Source organism: Macaca mulatta, chromosome 3 (assembly GCF_049350105.2).
Source record: "Macaca mulatta isolate MMU2019108-1 chromosome 3, T2T-MMU8v2.0, whole genome shotgun sequence".
In the NCBI taxonomy this organism is placed as follows: domain Eukaryota; kingdom Metazoa; phylum Chordata; class Mammalia; order Primates; family Cercopithecidae; genus Macaca; species Macaca mulatta.
Window position 1 is genome coordinate 146816396 of NC_133408.1, and position 19334 is coordinate 146835729.

Genomic DNA, 19334 nt, shown 5'->3' on the forward strand with positions numbered 1-19334 from the left:
CTAGCCTGATGCTTATTCATTTATGTATTGTCTGTGGCTGCTTTCACACAATGGCAGAGTTGAATAGTTGAGGCAGAGACCATGTGGCCTGCAAAGTCTGAAATATATCTGACCCTTCTTTTACAGAAAAAGTTCATTAGTCCCTGAACCAGATCATCTGTTTAAGTGGAGCTAAAAAGAATGGCTACAAGATTAATTTTTAATTATTCGTCTGTTTAAGTACCAGATACACAAACACATTTTTGTCATAATTATATTTTCTTCAAAATTTCAGTTTGAGATTGGAGCATTTATGTAAAGATATAAGTTAATACCATTACTCAGTTCACACATAATAGCACTTAATTCTTAAGTGGTTTTCTTTTTGCTCTCAAATACTGAAAATACTAATCTAATTGGGTTTGTTCAAGATTTTTCATTGAATTATGGGGAATACCCTTCCCCAGAGTCTGGCTATCACTCATCAGTTTGTAGTGCCCTTCCATCCCACCAGCCACTGTCCACGTAAAGGGATTTCAAATCTCTTAAGTTCCAGCCCTGACCTCCCCCTCCTGATCTTTGCTTCTTCCTGTCCTCTGGACAGTTTTATCTGACTTGCTTCCAGGTAGCCCTCAAACTCACTTGTCAAAAAACGGGCAGCATTCACCCTGCCTTACCTTATTTCAACAAAGGGCACCATCAACTTAAGGTCTCTAAGTTCTTTTCCCCTCCTACACCTCAACAGTTACCAAATCCTATTAATTTGCTACACCCATTTCCACATCCAGTCCCTCCTCTCCCCTTTCCTTCACTTTGAACCCTTGCTATCTTGTGCCCTAATGATTGCTGTAGCCTCTTAGGTGGTGATCATCCTGGTGCTATTTCTCCCTTGTTCTGGTCAGTCTTCCATGTTGTAGCAAGAGGTCTCTCCCTGAAGTATTATAGCACTTGCCATGCCCTATTCTTTATAGGAAATGTGGAAAGGTCTGACTTCTGTATCAACAGTCTTGACTTAGCAGGGTCCAGCATTTTGGAATCCCTGAAGGCTGGCTGCATGCTCTGGTCAGTTCCTAGACTCAACCCAACTGAATACCAGCTTCATCATCAAGCTGCTCCCAGCCCTTTCTATGCTACTGCTGGGTTTTAGATAGCTTGATGTGGCCTAAAATCCTCAAATCATTAATTTCCATTTTTGTGTTACCAAGTAATGTGCAAAGCATGTTTGCCCCATTTGTATAGCCCAACCTGACTGCCCACCTAGGGAAAGATCAAGGGTGTCTGTTCATATATTACACTGAAATAAAGCTGTCTCTGCCTAACAAAGTAGGGTGTGCCAAAGGGCCTGTTTATCTTTGGCCATACTGAATGTTTCAGTTAAAGAGCCACATTCTCTTAGCCCTTTGCACATTATCTTCCTGTCCTTAGAATACCCTTCCTTGCTTGCTTTCTTGCGCAGCTCTTTATCTCTTAGGGCTCACCTTCAAATGCTCCCTTTTAAGAAAAGCCTTTTTTAACTCCAGGCAGCAGTAAAGAATGCAAACCACCTTGGAGTCACAAGGTTTGTGAAACTATCTAACTTCTGTATCAACAGCCTTGACTTAGTAGGATCCGGCATTTTGGAATCCCTGAAGGCTGGCTCCATGCTCTGGTCGGGGCAGGAGTACTTTAAATCAGGTATGTGGAGGGCTGGGCAAGCCCTTACTGAAGAAGTGTAGCTGTTTTAAATAAGATGTAAGTTCATACCATTACTCAGCTCACATACCCAGTTTTCAAGTCCTAGCTAACATACCACTCTCAACTGGCATGCAAGATGGAATTTAGTGCTCTTAGAGAACAATGTTTTGTGAGATGCCTTAGTTCAACTCAGAGCTGACCCTTAATGGAGATACTTGTCTATGAAAAAAACTTGCTTCTTTTAGTAATATGCTTATAGTTGGTATGCCATCCTGGAAATTGTCTCCACTCCCTAAATGTAGTCCCTACAGAATCATATACAGTAAAGAAATCCGCAAGAGCTCATCCGTCCTTTTTTGTTTTTTTTTTTTTTTTGAGACGGAGTCTCGCTCTGTCACCCAGGCTGGAGTGCAGTGGCCAGATCTCAGCTCGCTGCAAGCTCCGCCTCCCGGGTTCACGCCATTCTCCTGCCTCAGCCTCCCTAGTAGCTGGGACTACAGGCACCCGTCACCTCGCCCGGCTAGTTTTTTGTATTTTTCAGTAGAGACGGGGTTTCACCGGGTTAGCCAGGATGGTCTCGATCTGACCTCGTGATCCGCCCGTCTCGGCCTCCCAAAGTGCTAGGATTACAGGCGAGCTCGTCCGTCTTTAAGACAGTGAGATGTATGTATCAGTGTCTAAGAAGTGTTTATATTCACAGGAACTATAATCATTTCACAGTGAATGGGTTAGATATATTTGATGTACAAAAATCAACGTAGTTTCATTGGCATTTAAAAGGATAAGACATCACATAAATTACACAATATGTAGAAGAAAGATCAGAAATGAGTGGTTAGATTTTTGGGTAGTCATCAAGAACACCATCAGAAGTATGGGGGAAAAAAGATGAAGCTGCCCTCCCACATGAAATTAGAGCAAGATTTTCGAGTACTTATTAAATTACTTCATTTGCTTAAGCAAAACATTAGCTTTCTTGGAAGTCAGGCCAAGCATTATGTAACAGTCTTAACTCTGGTTTGTAACCAAAATAAGTAGATTATTGAGGCTATCCTTATTGGGAAAAAACGAAACACGATTAGTAGAGGAATGGTTTGTGGTAACATGGCAACACTGCTCAATGTGACAAAAACTAGCCAAGTGGAGGTTTTCATGGAGAACAACACTGATTTTTGTCAGGCATTTAAATATTCAGTGTGATTAGTTAAGTACTGAAATGCGTAAGTGACGTAAAGATACACTACATGCCTCAATAAGCAGTTAAGCTCAGGATTTTCCCTGGTTCTGTCCTCCCTCTTGGTCCTATCTCAGACACTCTGTTCACAGAACTGATAGGTAGCTAGTGACATAGGGGTACCTGGAGGAGAAACATTACCCTCCATCAATGGAGATCTTGGGAGTTCTGCAGAAATACAGATAAGCTGAGGGAATGGCTTCCAGACTGTGGACCCTGGACCACGGTGAGAAGGCAAGGGATCCAAGGATGCACATGGCACCAAGCATTCTCTGATGGTGTAGATAAAAGTACCACTAGGCTAATAAGGTCTGTGAACATTTTTGCCATCATAAAAGTGTACTTCTACTCAAAGAGGGCCATAAGAAGAAGAGTTGTTCTCCATGGCAAATATCCAGAGTAAATGGATTTGAGGCCAACCCCACCACTGTTACAGAAGAAATCTTTTTGCATCAGAAACTCTATCTTTATTGAAAACACATTCAACAGTTACAGACCCACAGGCATAAGTCAGGTGGCTGCCTCTGCATCTGAGGGAGCACATGTGTCTGGGGCACCTGCCTGATGCGGGCTGAACACATACAACTGCCCCCACTTACACCACTTGGTCCCATGAGTAAGTCATTACTCTGATTTTCAAATGAACTTGACTAGTATTCATTTAAGCTCCAGAAAGCATCTGGTGTCCGAAGAAAACAGGAAGGCAGGATAGTTGACTATTTGCCATTTGCTCAGCAGCAGTAGTTACACTATCCTCAATTTGCCCTATTTTATGACAACCTAACACATTACGCTGGGAGGAACAGAATGAATATACAACAAGGTTTGCCCCAGAAGCTAAAACAAATTTACTGACATTTAAAGAGCAATACTCACCCTCAGTTTGTCTACAAGGGAAAGAAATTCATCCAGTGGTGCTTCAGTATGCAAGAACAAAATTGTTTTGCAATAATACATAAGAAAGAACATTCTCTAGGACAAAAGTCCCCTCATTGCCAAGAGCTTGGGGTGCAGCAAGAGTATTTTTTTGAATCCCTGAAGGAGAGCTCAATTTTTTGCTAAGGGCATGAAGGTTCTGGAATCAGCCATGTGTGGAGGGATGGGTATGCCTTTTTAAAAAAGCATGACAGTATTTCTGAGCATGATTTTCAGTTGCTAAATATAGGCTTAGCAACAGCACTGCTGATGAAATCACTCAGGAGACATTTTTAAAGAGAAGCAAAAGAAAACAGATTTGTGATGCACCCACAGCAGGACAACTGTTTTGGATGAACTCATTCCAACTTGTTAAGATGACAAAAATGACCAACTTGTTAAGATGAGAAAAATGAACCATGTTCAATTAACTGAATCCTCTTTTTAAGATTACCAAGTGTGCTGCAGCTAAGTGAATCTTTGGGACTCAGGAAAAATAATCCACACAGACATTGCAAATCCGTGTTAGCCCCAGGCCCAAACTCCTCACCCAAATCCAAAGCCTTTCCTGAGGGCAGATTTTACCAGGAGCATTCACGGGGGGCTGGTAACCTCTCCCATTTCTGTGTCAGATGTTCATAGCTGAATAACAGATAAGCAAGGAAAAAGAGCAGAGTCCGAGCTAGTCTTTATCCACATATATGCCCAGAGGGCTAGTGGCTTATGTAGGATGTGGGCACCAAGCTTGAGGGCTCAGGGTCACTTCTGGAAACAAAGCTGACAGGCTGATTTTCCAACTGACCTGTCGCAGCTTCCTCAGCAGTCTTTCATCCTAACTGAAATATGACCTACGCCACTGGCTGCACCCTGGACCTTCTTGAGGAGCTATAAAGAAATCCTGATACCAGGCCTACCCCAGAGATTCTGAGGTAGGCGTGGGTGAGAGGCCTGGGCACTGGGAATTTTGCAAGCTGAGGAAATTACTCTTGTGCACACACGCGTCTTAGAACCGCCTCCTCATGTCAGCCCCGCTCTGGCTTTAGGGAACCCAACTCATCACCCAGCACTGAGGCCAACAGAGGGCCACTGGGTGTCCTGGCCCCAGACCGACACCCAGGATCCCCTGGGAGAGTTGAGAATGACTTCAAGAGCATTTAGAGGCACAACAGGAGTGAGTTTGAGGAATAAGGATGACAGAGGAGTTGAATGATGGCGTAAAGGTTTTCCAGCTTGGCTAGTCAGGTGATTGTGACCTCCCAACCAAGACAGGGAGTATAAGAGAACGAGAAGGTTTGAGAGAATAGAATTATTTTGACCATTTTGGGGTTGAGATTTCTGTGGGTGGTTACAGATGAGAGCAAGTTTACTGGGCCAAGGGTGCATCAATAGGCAGCCACAGACCTGGAGGCTCTTAAGTATAGAAGGGGCACTAGAGGCACGGGTCTAGATAAGCTCACCTGGGAACCAAGGCAGAGGGAGGATGAGAAGAACAAAATATGGGAAATGATAGCATTTAAGGAATGGCTGGAAGAAGATAATTCAGCAAATGATGCAGAAAAAAAAAATGGCTAGAGAAGTTCGAACAGAAACAGATGGCTGTGGTGTAACGCAAGCTCTGAGAGGACAGGGCCATATCTCGGCTTACTTCGTATCCTCAGTTCCTGGCCCAGGGCCTACCATGCTGATAAAATGTGAGCTCAGCATCAGTAAAAATGTGTTGAGTCCCAGCTTATGAGTTTACAGAAGGACATGGTGGTCAACTCTAGCTAAAGCTACAGAGTGGTAAGAATGGGAATGTTTGGTGGCAGAGAGATCTCTGGTGACGGTGAGAGCAATTGCAGGGAAGAGTATTGCTTAATAAGCCATGTATGACAGTTAAAGCACCCCACCCTGGGCATGGTTGGGGTACATGGGGGTGTGTGCACATCTGTTTGAGGGCACATGCATATGTATGTAAATGCACTCATGGGGCACTACTAGAGGGCCATGGTATCCAAGTGGCTGCTGGGTTGTTCTTGTTTCCTCCTCAGAACTCTTTCGCACTTGGGTATTTTTAAAAGTTCACTCACATCTGTGTTCCACCAATTCAGTAACTGCAGCACATGAAAATGAAGTAAAAGATGTGGAGCTAGGGCAAAACTTTTCCTAGCAGATGATGATTTTCAAAGGTAGAAATGCATGGTCCTTAGGGTTGCATGGGACACAGGATTGCACATCAGGGATATGAAGGTATGGAATGAAAGAAAGCAAAAGATGTTGTGGCCAACATTTCCAACTGCTGGCTGCTCCAGCACCTGTGCCTAGGCAGTGAAGTGGCCTGCCACTGGAAGGTGCAGTCACATGTGCACAACCCCAGGCACTGCTCCTTCATCCTCTCCTGCATCCCCACCCTCCTTGGGCTTCCAGCCCAGATGGGTGCCCCTGGAGCACCTGGCTTTACCTGATGAGGAGGAGCCTGTCCTTTTCAGATGGATGGTCATCCAGCCATTGAGAGAAGCGTGCGTGGGACCACTCTGCCCTCTGCAGGGTTGAAACACAATTAGAGAGTGCATACACATTCTTTAGTAAATGGCAGCAAGTGCTGGTTCAGAAAGCATTCTTAAGGATTCCCAAGGTGAAACTGCCTCGAAACCTGCCCAAGGGAAGTGGGAAGGGGCACAGGCCTTGGTGCACCTTTCTGACTGCCAAGGAGCCTTCTAGATTTGCCAGTTGATGGTGGGTCGGCAAAGAAAAGGGGCTGCCATCAAAAATTCTTTATGAACACAAATGCCTTGTGTCATTATTAAAGGTAAATTCTGGATGCATCAGGTAATTTTTTGCACTGCTGAGAAAGAAGATGCTGAGCAGTGGGAGTTTTCCTTTACTAATATCTGTTCACTGTCAAAGACAGACAACAACTAAACAAAGCAGCAGAGGGCCAGGAATCATTCAGTGAGTAGGGGCTCAGGATTCACACAGGTAATGGGAAGAGTCACAAAATGGTTCTAGCTTGACTTTATTACCTGGAAAGGAGATTTCAGCTCAGCGGGTGCTCTCGTGAACAAAAACTGAATAATGATGCTGAACGGAATCACATCCCCCAGTGCAGGACTATTGGCTACATGTTCACTTGCCTGGAAGAGCAGAGGTCTAGAGGAGAAAAACATGTTATTTCACACTGTTCAATATTGAAATAGGTGATCTGGTGGGACAATCATTCTCCCTGTAGAATAGTATTTTTCCTGGACTGGCTACTGAAGGAGCCCTCCACTGCTCAACCACCCTATTCAGCATTGAGACACACGCGCCTCTGCCTCCACACGCCCACATGCTCACAGGCTCATCTATCCTTCAGCTCCTATTCGACCCCCAGCTCATTGGTTTGTGAGTCTGACATCCACTGGACTCAGCAAATGCTCCTCATAAAGTTTATCTAATTACTAGGCTAAAAGCAAATAAAGAACAAAAGTAAAGCCTTCAAGTAGTTGTTATTAACAGATTCTTATCTTCGTCAATTGTTTTAGCTTTCATTTAAAATAGAATCCTTCTTTGAACCATAATCAAATGTGGGTACACTCAAACATTTTCTATACAACTTTTCAAAAAGGCAAATATGTCTTTGTATATACAAAGTTATTACTTTGCTGAACATTCCATCAAAAATTTGTGCTGGCTCCCTTATACTATATACATGTCTGGGTTTCACTGTCCACATTTTAGAGAAGGAGCAGGCAGGCAAATCCATTCCGCTACCAATTACATACCACCTTGTGCAAAAGGCTGGCGGGAATTATTTGAACTGTTACTGGCTTTGAGCTCTTATGGATGAGAGCTGATTAGAAGCGGAGCTGTGGACATTGAATCCCAAGTGGTAAGATGGCAGCAACATCTCTTGACAGATCAGATAATGATTTTGAACCATGTAAAAGAGCACTGTATTCTGGGGTCTTTCTTCACCCCAACTAAATTACTCTAATTATGAATGAAGGCCTGTACAAAATAGAGAAGCGAACTTCTTCCCTACACTAATGATAAGGTCTTATGTCAAGAGTCAGGAATGTTCTCAATAGAGAGCTGGTTCTCATTAGATACAGAATTATTATTAGTAAAGATGGCTTTAAATTAACTATTCTACAAGTAAAAATCTATCTCTATCAAATAACATTATGTTGTATTTTCTTTAGCTACTGGGGAAGGATTTCAGTCATGTATGTTGTCTATCACCAGAAAGCCATAAAGCTCCAAACCAGACATTCCATGAAAAGATGACTAAGGTCTTCTTATGATGTACCTGCCTTGAAAATCTGCAAGGCCCAAATAATTTCACAGTGTTCAGTGCTGCAGAGAAAAACAAAATATGGGAAATGATAGCATTTAAGGAATGGCTAGAAGAAGATAATTCAGCAAATGATGCAGAAAAAAAAATGGCTGGAGAAGTTAGAACAGAAACAGATGGCTGTGGTGTAACGCAAGCTCTGGGAGGACAGGGCCGTATCTCGGCTTACTTCGTATCCTCAGTTCCTGGCCCAGGGCCTACCATGCTGATAAAATGTGAGCTCAGCATCAGTAAAAATGTGTTGAGTCCCAGCTTATGAGTTTACAGAAGGACATGGTGGTCAACTCTAGCTAAAGCTACAGAGTGGTAAGAATAGGAATGTTTGGTGGTGGAGAGGTCTCTGGCGGTCAAGGTCACCTTGACCGTATCACTCCTCCCACTCCTCCAAGTCAGCACAAGAGTCACAGGGGGGATTCTCCTAAGCCCATGTTTTCTACAGAGGAAAAGAGAACTGAAAGTAGAGATCTAGCTTCCCTAGCATTCTGAGGTGCTTTGAAGGAAGCCCACTACTGTCTTGCTGCAAAAGGAATACCGGAGTAACTGTAGGGCAAGATCCCGTGGTGTCAAACAAATCAAGAAGGTGGAGTTTGCAGTGACTAGTGTGCAGATCTGGGTGGTAGCTCTGTGTTCCTGCCAGCAGTGGCACCTGATCAGAGAGATCAGTTAATGATCTACCCTATCCGCAAAGCTGAGTCGGCTGCTCCCAGAAGCTGAACAAGAAGTTCAACCTGGCTTGAGTCCCTAGAAAACTAGCCTCTATGCGCAGCCTCAGAGACCACCCCAAGGCCCTACCCAGGAAAAGAGATGCCCACCACAGTGTATTTTTTGCAGAGAACAGGGGCTAGACTTGCCCAAACCCTGAAGTCCAAACAGCAGCTCCAAACAGTTGCTCCACCCAGTGTCAGAGCCCATCCCATGGTCCAGCCTAGGCAAGGACTATGGAGCATAACCTCTGGACCTGTCTGTCTAGAACAGTGATCCATCTAAACCTAGAGCCCAGCCTGCAGACCTGCCCAACTGCATAACCCAAATAGCAATACTCCCCAACAGGGAAATATACTTTGTGACCCTGCCGGATACCAGAAGCAATCACAGTTCCCAGCCAGCAGCTCCACCTGATTGCAGAGGCCAGCCAGTAGTCTTGCTGGAAGGTGAAGTTCAGCCAGCAGCCCCATCCAAACTCAGAACAAAGGCAGAGACCCAGCCAACTAGAGAAACTGACAGCAAGCTCTGCCTCTCTGGGGTTGATATCAGTTGGCTCATCCAGAATCACAGGCTGAAGTAAATAATGAAATTCAATCTATGCTGAAGAACACCTCTAAAGGATGGAAGAGGTGGCTGCCTCCTCAAATGCACAGACATCAATTCAAGGACATGAGGATTATGAAGAATTAGGGGAATAATGATGCCACCAAAAGAAATTAATAAAGCTCTAATAATGGACCCTAAAGAAATGGACATCTATGGAACGACTGACAAAAAATACACAACAATCCTCTTAAGGAAGTTCAGCAAACTACAAGAATATATAAATAAAAAGTTAAATGAGATCTGGAACACAATATATGAACAAAATGAGAAATAGAAACTATAACAAAAACCAAATAGAAATCCTGGAGATGGAGACAACAACTGAACTGAAAAATTAAATAGCAAGTTTTAACTGTAGACTTGTACAAAAAATTCAACCCAAAGAGAAGTTCACCAAGACACATAATAAACTGGCAAAAATCAAAGACAAAAAAAATTAAGAAAGCAAGAAATAAGAAACTTATCACATACAAGGAACTTGCAATATGGCTACTAGAGGATTCTCAGCAAAAACCCTGTAGGGCAGGATAAAATTAGATGATATATTTAAAGTGCTCAACCAAAAAAGCTATCCTTCAGAAATGAGAAAAACGTTCCCAAGCAAACGCTAATAAGGTTCATTAGCAGTAGGCCTGCCTATTGAAATTCCTAAATGGAGTTCTCTAAGCTGATATAAAAGGCTGCTAATTAATAAAATATATGAAAACACAAAAATCAATGCTATAAATAATATAGTCATACTCAGAAAAACCTAGAACTGTAATAGTGGTCTATAATATAATTTTATCTCTAATATGATCTTAAAACTATTAAAATTATAGCTCAAGGCCAGATGCAGTAGCTCATGCCTGTAATCCCAATACTTTGGGAGGCTGAGGTGGGTGGATCACTTGGGGCCAGAAGTTCCAGACCAGCCTGGCCAACATGGCAAAACCCGGTCTTTACCAAAAATACAAAAATTAGCCAGGCATGGTGGTATACACCTGTGGTCCCAGCTACTCAGGAGGCTGAATCACGAGAATCGCTTGAACTGGGAGGTGGTGGTTGTAGTGAGCCAAGATGGCGCCACTGCACCCCAGCCTGGGTGACGGAACGAGACTCTGTCTCAAAAAAAAAAAAAAGAAAGAAAAAAAATTATAGACCAAATTAGGGATACAAATTGCAAAATGATGTATATTTTGAAAACAAAATATTAAAATGTGTAGGGAAGGGGAACAAAACTGTAGAGTTACTACTGTATGTTATCAAAATTCGGTGTTATCAGCTTGAAATACCCTGTTACTAGTATACGGTTTTTGGAAGCCTCATGGTAAGTACAAAACAACAATCTAGAGTAGAGGCACAAAACATACATAGAAAGAATTCAAAGCATACCACTACAGAAAACAATCAGACCACAAAGGAGGACAGCAAGAGAGGAACAAGGAAACAAAGCATCCACAAAACAATCAGAGAACAAACTACAAACTAGTATTATTGAGTCCTTACCTATTGATAATTATTTCTATTTTAAGAGCAATAAAATCTCCAGTAAAAGACAAAATGGCTGAATGTATTAAAAAGAAGACCCAGCTCTGTGCTGCCTACAAGAGATTCAACTCCTTTTTTTTTTTTTTTTTTTTTGAGATGGCGTCTTGCTCTGTCACCCAGGCTAGAGTGCAGTGGCGCGATCTCGGCTTGCTGCAAACTCTGCCTCCTGGGTTCACGCCATTCTCCTGCCCCAGCCTCCCGAGTAGTTGGGACTACAGGCGCCTGCTACCATGTCCAGCTAATTTTTTGTATTTTTAGTAGAGATGGGGTTTCACCATGTTAGCCAGGATGGTCTCGATCTCCTGACCTCGTGATCCACCTGCCTTGGCCTCCCAAAGTGCGGGGATTACAGGCGTGAGCCACCGCACCTGGCCTGAGACTCAACTCACTTCTAAGGACACAAAGAATAAAAATGAAAGTATGAAGAAAGACATTCCATGCAAATGGAAACTGAGAGAGGCAGGGCTAGCTATACCTATTAGACAAAATAGACTTAAGCTCAAAACAATAAAAAAAGGCAAAGAAAGTCATCATGATACAGGTGTCAATTCATCAAGAGGATATAACAACTGTAAATATATCTGTACCCAACATCAGAACACCTAAATAAGTAAAGCAAATATTAAAGAATTTAAAGAGAGAAATAACTTACAATGCAGTAATAGTAGGGGACTTCAATATCTCACTTTCGACAATGGCAGATCATCCAGATAGACAGTTAATAAGGAAACACTAAACTTGAACTACATTTTAGACCAAATGGACCCAACAGACATATACAGCATATTTTATCCAATAGCAAGGGAATACACGTCTTCTCAAGTGCACACATATCTTGCTTCAGGATATGTCATATGTTAGGTCGCAAACCCAAGGCTGAACAAATTTAGGAGAAATGAAATCATATCAAGTATCTTTTCTAATCATAATGGTATGAAACTAGACATCAATAATAGCAGAAATCTTGGAAATGCCACAAATATGTGGAAATTAAACAACATGCCCCTCAACAACCAATGGGTCAAAAGAGAAAACCAAAGATAAATCAAAAAACATCTTGGAACAAATGAAAATGGAAATGTAATATACTGAAACGTATGGGATATAGCAAAAGCAGTTCTAAGAAGGAAATTTATAGCAACAAATACTTAAATAAAAATAAACATCTCAAATAAACAACCTAATAGTACACCTCAAGAAACTACAAGAGAAGAACAAATTTAAGCCCAAAGTTAGCAGAAGAAAAACAATTCAAAGATCAGAGCAGAAATAAATACAGACTAAAAAACCAGGGGGAAAAAAGATCAATAAAGAGTTTTTTGAAAAGTTAAACAAAATTGACAAACCCTTAACCAGACCAAAAAAGAAAAAGAGAAGACTTAAAATTGGAAATGAAAGAGAAGATAATACAACTGGTACCACTGAAATACAAAGGATAATGAGCGATTACTATGAAAAATTATATGGTCACAAATACAGTAACCTAGAAAAAAATGGATAAAATTCCAAGACACATATAATCTGCTAACAGTGAATCAAGAAGAAATAGAAAACAGAAATAGAAGGAACAGAAAATCTGAGCAGACCAATAATGAGTAAAGAGATTGGATCCATAATAAAAAGTCTCTAATCAAAGAAAAGCCCAGGACCTGATGGCTTCACAGGTGAGTTCTATAAAAGATTTAAAGAAGAGCTAATACCAATCCTTCTCAAACTCTTACAAAAAAATCAAAAGGGAAGGAATACTTCCAAGCTAGTTTTAGGAGGCCCTGATACTAAAGCCACAAAATGACATAAAAGAAGAAAGTTATAGGACAATATCCTTGATGAATATAGATACGAAGATACAAAATCCTCAATAAACTACTAACAAACCCAATTCTACGGGACATTAAAAGGATTATTCACAATGATCAAATGAGATTTCTCCCTGGGAGAAATGCAAGGATGGGTCAACATTGATACATCAATAAATGTGATGCATCATATCAGCAGAACAAAACACAAAAACCATATGATCATTTTATTAGATGCAGAAAAAGCATTTGACAAAATTCAACACCCTTTTATAGAAAAAACTCTCAACAAATTAACGGTCACATACAATAAGCCTACAGCTAACATTATACTTAATGGTGAAAAGTTGAAAGCTTTTCCTCTAAGATCAGGAACGAGACAAAGATGTCCACTGTCAGCAAGCACTTTTATTCATTATCCTACTGGAGGCCTTTGTCAGAGCAATTAGGCAAGAGAAAGAAAGAAAAGGCATTCAAATAGAAAAGAAAGACATGAAGTATTACCTGTTTGCATATGACATTATCTTCTATATCCAAAACCAGAAAGATACCACCAAAAGACAGAACTAATAAAAGAATAAGGTCCCAGGATACAAAATTAAGACAAATCTAATCAATAACAATGAATGATCTGAAAAAGAAATCAAGAAAACACCCACATATAATAGCTACAAGAATATAAAATACTTAGGAATAAATGTACTTAGAAATAAATTTAACCAAGGAAGTGAAAGATTTGTACTGTAATGTTTTACAATGTTTTAAAAACTGTAAAACATTGATGAAATAAATTGACAAAGACATAAATAAATGGAAAGCTATTCTGTGTTCATGGACTGAAATAATTAATATTGTTAAATGTCCATACCATCCAAACCAATCTGCAGATTCAATGCAATCCCTATGAAAATTCCAACGTCATTTTTCCCAGAAATAGAAAAAATAATCCAAAAATTCATATGGAACCATAAAAATCCCTGATTAGCGAAGGCAATCAGAAGTAAAAATAACAAAGCTGGAGGTATCACTACCTAATATTAAACTATACTACAGAGCTGTATAGTAATTAGAACAGCATGGTACTGGCATATAAATAGAAACACTAAGGAATAGAACAGAACATAGAGCCCATAAATGAACTCACACATTTACAGTCAATTGATTTTCAACAAAGGTGCCAAGAAAAGACAATGGGAAAAGGACAGCCTCTCCAATAAAGGGTGTTGGGACAACTGGATGTCTACCTAAAGAAGAATAATTTGGACCCTTATGTCATACCATATAAAAAATCAATCGATTTTCAACAAAGGTGCTAAGAAAACACAATGGGAAAAGGACAGCCTCTCCAATAAAGGGTGTTGAGACAACTGGATATCCACCTAAAGAAGATTAATTTGGAGCCTTATGTCATACCATATAAAAAATCAATTCAAAACAGATAAAAGTCAAGATGCGGTCTTGAAAGGACTTGAAACTAAAAAAACTAGAAGAAAGAAAACATAGGGGGAAACCTCCATGACACTGGTCTGGAAGGTAACTTTTTGGATTTGACCCCAAAAACTGAGACAATAAAATAAAAAATAGACAAATGGGATTAAAGTAAAAAGCTTCTGCAGAGCAAAAGAAATAGTAAGAGTAAAAAGACAACTGATAGATTAGAAGAAAGCCATATATCTGATAAGTAGTTAACATTCAAAATCTATAAGGAACACAAAAGTGGCAAGAAAACCACCCAATTTAAAAATGTGCAAAAAACCTGAATAGATGTTTCTCAAAAAAGTCATATAAATGACCAATAGATATATGAAAAAATGCTCAACATCACTAATCATAAGGAAAACCCAAGTTAAAACCACAATGAGATGTCGCCTCATGCCTGTCAGAATGGCTATTATTTAAAAAAATGAAAGACAGTGAAGAGAGTGTGGGGGAAAGGGAACCCTTGTACACTGTTGGTGGGAATGTAAATTAATACAACCATTTTGGAAAACTGTATGGCAGTTCCTCAAAAAACTAAAAATAGAATTACAATATGACTCAGCAATCCCACTTGGGTACATATTCTAAAGACTTGAAATTGGCATGTTGAACAGATAGCACACTTCCATGCTCACTGCAGCATTATTTACGATAGCGAAGCTATGGATCAATCTAAGTGTCTGTCAATGGATGAGTGGATAAAGAAAATATGGCATATATACAAAATAGAATACTATTCAGCCTTCAAAAAGAAGGAAATCCTGTCATTCGACAACATGGACGAGACTGGAGGATATTATGTTAAGTTAAATAAACCAGACACAGAAAGACAAATACCACATGGTCTCACTTATTTGTGGGATCTTAAACAACAGAACTCATAGAGGCAGAGAGCAGAATGGTAGTTACCAGAGGCTAAGCAAGGAGGAAATGGGGAGGTTTTAGTCAAAGGGTACAAAGTTACAGTTAGACAGGAGGAAGATGGTTTTTGAAATCTATTGCACAACGTGATGACTCTAGTTAGTAGGAATGCATAATACATTTCAAAATTGCTAACAGAATAAATTTCAAATGTTCTTACCACTAAAAATGCTAAGTGTTTGAGGTGATGTTTTAGTTTGAATTAATCATCCCACACTGTACACATATAATATCACTTTATACCCCATAAGTGTATACAATAAAGTTAATTCATTTATTCTTCCAAAAATCCTATGAGTTAGGTACTATTACATCCCCATTTTACAGATGGGTAAACACAGGCATAAAGAAATCCAGTAAAAGCTAGAAGTGGCAAAGCAAGGATTCAAACCCAGACAGCCTGGCTCTTAATTCTGCAATGCAGCGTCTTTTAGAATACCAACTATAGCAAGTACTCATCCTGTTTCTAGAACAGCTGTACTGATTCACAGCCAGAAACAAAGACCCCTAGAGAAAGTATAATTTTGAACTGTTAACAACTTGTATAGAAAAACCTATCTGAGAAAACTAATGTGCACAGGATCATAATTTGAAGGTCACATAATTATCACCTCTCTGGGTACTCCAAATTCTATCTTTGGGTCAAAATGGACCTCTAGTGACTTACCTACTTGAAGCATATAATCACAGTCTCTTTCGGAATTATTTTCACCAGGTGTGACCTTAAGTTCCTTTGGGGTAATGGGTGGTGTTGTCTTAAAGGCCTCTAGAAGCTGACTCTGGGTTGGAATGGTGATGAGGCTATGCCTCAGCTCTGTTCTCCATAGACTGGTCACTATTTGTCCCCAACAGAAAAAGCTGAAATATCTTGCAGCCCTATGGTCCCTGGATGCTGAGCAGCTGACATTCCCACACAGCTCCCTGAACTCCAAATCCAGCCCATGACTCTAACCTGCTCATTGTGACGAGGCTGCTCTCCTGTTTAAGCTATTGCAGGGAAAAGTGGCATGAGAAGTCCCTCCCCTGGGTCACAAGTTCATATTATAGGTCTGGTATGCCCAGGCCCTGAAAAGGGACTTTGAGGGATGTGAAGGATAGTGGGACTCATGCCTTCACTTCTTTTTTTTTTTTTGAGACAGAGTCTAGCTTTGTCACCCAGGCTGGAATGTAGTGGTGCAATCTTGGCTCACTGCAACCTCTGCCTCCCAGGTTCAAGTGATTCTCCTGCCTTAGCTTCCCAAGTAGCTGATGACATGCACCTGCCATCACGCCCAGCTAATTTTTGTAGTTTTAGTAAAGACGGGGTTTCAGTATGTTGGTCAGGCTGGTCTCAAATTCCTGACCTCAAGTGATCTTCCCACCTTGGCCTCCCAAAGTGCTGGGATTACAGGCATGAGCCACTGCGCCTGGCCTCACGCCTTCACTTCTGTCCTGCCGTCCCTGGTTGTCGTGTTCAGCAGTACATTGGACCTGTGAGTTTTCCCTTTCTCCATTAGAGCCCATTCTTTGCTCATGCCATGTGATAGAGCAGGATGCATCTTGAACCCCAGTTTACGATGTGAGAAGACCCGGGGGTGGGGGTGGGGTTCAGTCCTATATGACAGTCCTTGATTGTTAATGAAGAGCAGCCATATGGAATCCTATACTACCTCCACAACAGGAAGGTGATCAAGAATTTTGGTCCTCCCATCTCTCAGTACTTCCTATATGAAGCTCTCTCTATAAAAGTCCTTATAAGTACTTTAGAATTAAGTGCTAAGAAATGCTTAACTTTCTTGGCCAGGTGCGGTGGCTCACACCTATAATCCCAGCACTTTGGGAGGCCGAGGCAGGCAGATCCTGAGGTCAGGAGATTGAGACCATCCTGGCTAACACAGTGAAACCTTGTCTTTACTAAAAATACAAAAAATTAGCCAGGTGTGGTGGTGGGTGCCTGTAGTCCCAGCTACTCGGGAGGCTCAGGCAGGAGAATGGCATGAACCATGAACCTGGGAGGCGGAGCTTGCAGTGAGCCAAGATCGTGCCACTGCACTCCAGCCTGGGTCACAGAGCGAGACTCCATCTCAAAAAAAAAAGAAAAAAAAGAAATGCTTAACTTTCTCACAGGAATTGATACATTTTCTGCCTTCTGATAATGAGAATCAGATAGCTGATTCTGTTTCTCTCTTATCTTTGGCTTCATGAAGTTTAAAGCCAAGTTTGAAACTTATCTATGGCAATTTAAGTTAGTTTTGTGGTTTGAATATTTATGTTTTTCTTTGTTTTCCTCCAATATATTCTTGATGCAAACTGTAAATGATACAAGAAAGGAAAGAAGGACAGAAGGGGAAGGACAAGGAGGGAGACAGACAAGGAGAGGGAAACAATCTGAACAGTACGTGCGCATAACAGCATGTCTAGCAGCCAGGCCTGGTAAGAACCAGCTCATTTTAAAATGGAATCTTCTGGGTAATCACCTGTCCCTCCCCTCACTTTTTTGTTTTGTTTTGTTTTGTTTTTTTAGATAGGGTCTCGCTCTGTCGCCCAGGCTGGAGTGCAATGGCAGGATCTTGGCTCACTGCAACCTCTGCCTCCTGGGTTCAAGTGATTCTTCTGCCTCAGCCTCCTGAGTAGTTGGGATTACAGGGGCACGCACCACTATGCCCAGCTAATTTTTGTATTTTTAGTAGAGACGGGATTTCACTATGCTGGCCAGGCTGGTCTCAAACTCCTGACCTCGTGATCTGCCCGCCTCGGCCTCCCAAAGTGCTGGGATTACAGGCGTGAGCCACCACGCCCGGCCTCAACTGTCCCTTTTAACAGGACTGTCAAAAAAATCCATGAAAAGCAAAACTAGATTTGATTCTATATTGTGCATCAGTGTCATAATTACCTGTAAACATCAAACACAGACATTTTGTTTTGGGTGGTTGTTTTAAGAGGCTGAAAGAACACAGCTTGAGCACTCCCTTCTCCCTGACTCCAGGTGGAATTTTAAACACTAGCAAGTTAAAAAATAAATAACCATCTAAAGTGCTTTATGAAACAAAAAGAAATAAGGTGTTATAAAATGCAGATACACCAAATGCCACAATATCATTCTTAGAGGATAATATTCTAAATATAGCAGCACTTTCAAGGTAAACTTTACAGGCAGAAGGTAGGGTTAATTTGTCAACTATTAGGTCTCAAAAAAAAAAAGCATTTCTACTCAGCAAGATTCACATTTAAACGACTCATAGCTGTGCAGCTGACAGTCTTCTGACAGCTTGTTAAGGCCAATCATGAAGTAAAGTAAGATAAAAATCCTGTTGCTCCTGTGTCCACATCCAACATCAGTGGTATCCTGAGACAGACATAGCTATCATTCTCTTCCATGCCACTTGCCACCACCCTATCTTGACCTCCTCTTGCAGAAGGGCCTGGGAAGGCAGCAAGACCACTAGGTATGTGTACGGAGGTCTGGAACGAGCACAGAAATGAAAGACTGGGAGAAGGAACATGATTCCCTTCGAGGGGCAGGGCACAGGTGGCCATGCTCCCTACACCAGACACAATGAGGGCCTTTGAGAGAGAAGAGAAAGTGTTGGAGGCCTGCAGAAGGCGAGCATTTCTATGGAGATTCTTTAGGGAGGCCTAGTTTGTGGCACAAGGGGCCATGTGGGTCCCAGGAGATAATGAAGCAGGAGGCTGATTTGGGTTCAAAGTAGAGAGGTTAGAAAGGTCCCTAACAGTTTAGATTGTCTATACCAGCATATCAGGTAGGAAAGGAGGCAGGGATTTGGGCAGACATTCTCCAAAAATAAAAGCGTACATTTGGCTGAGTGTTCCATGTGTACTGTCTGGGAGCGTGAATGCAGCAGAAGACAGTGAGATGAGGCATTTCAGCAGCAGGAGGTGGCCACTAAAGTGGGGAGTTTAGATTCTCTTTAAAATTTTCTGATTTTCCTATTTTCCTGGATGATACACATAAGCATTGAAATCCTGTTCCTGGACCATTCAGATTGAAAACAAACAGAAACTTCTGGAATAAAATGTGGGGTATGGTGGTTACAAGCACAGGCTTTGGAATCAGACAGCCTGGGTCTAAAATGTGGCTCCCAGATTCTCCCACTTTGCTGCTGTGGGTTTCAATTGCCTCATGGGGATCATACCTAACTTTTAAGTGCTGTGAGGGCCAAATGAGAAAGTATCAGTAAAA

General features: G+C 41.3%; 1 protein-coding gene across 1 annotated transcript in view; it reads right to left on the reverse strand.

Moving 5' to 3' along the window:
* Positions 1-19334, reverse strand: part of COG5 (component of oligomeric golgi complex 5) — a 363078-nt gene that overhangs the window by 1720 nt on the left and 342024 nt on the right. Inside the window, exons 20-21 of the mRNA XM_015134669.3 lie at positions 6805-6931; positions 6243-6322 (exon numbers count right to left, since the gene is read on the reverse strand). Coding sequence (XP_014990155.2) covers positions 6243-6322; positions 6805-6931 — 207 coding nt within the window. The remainder of the gene's footprint in view (positions 1-6242; positions 6323-6804; positions 6932-19334) is intronic.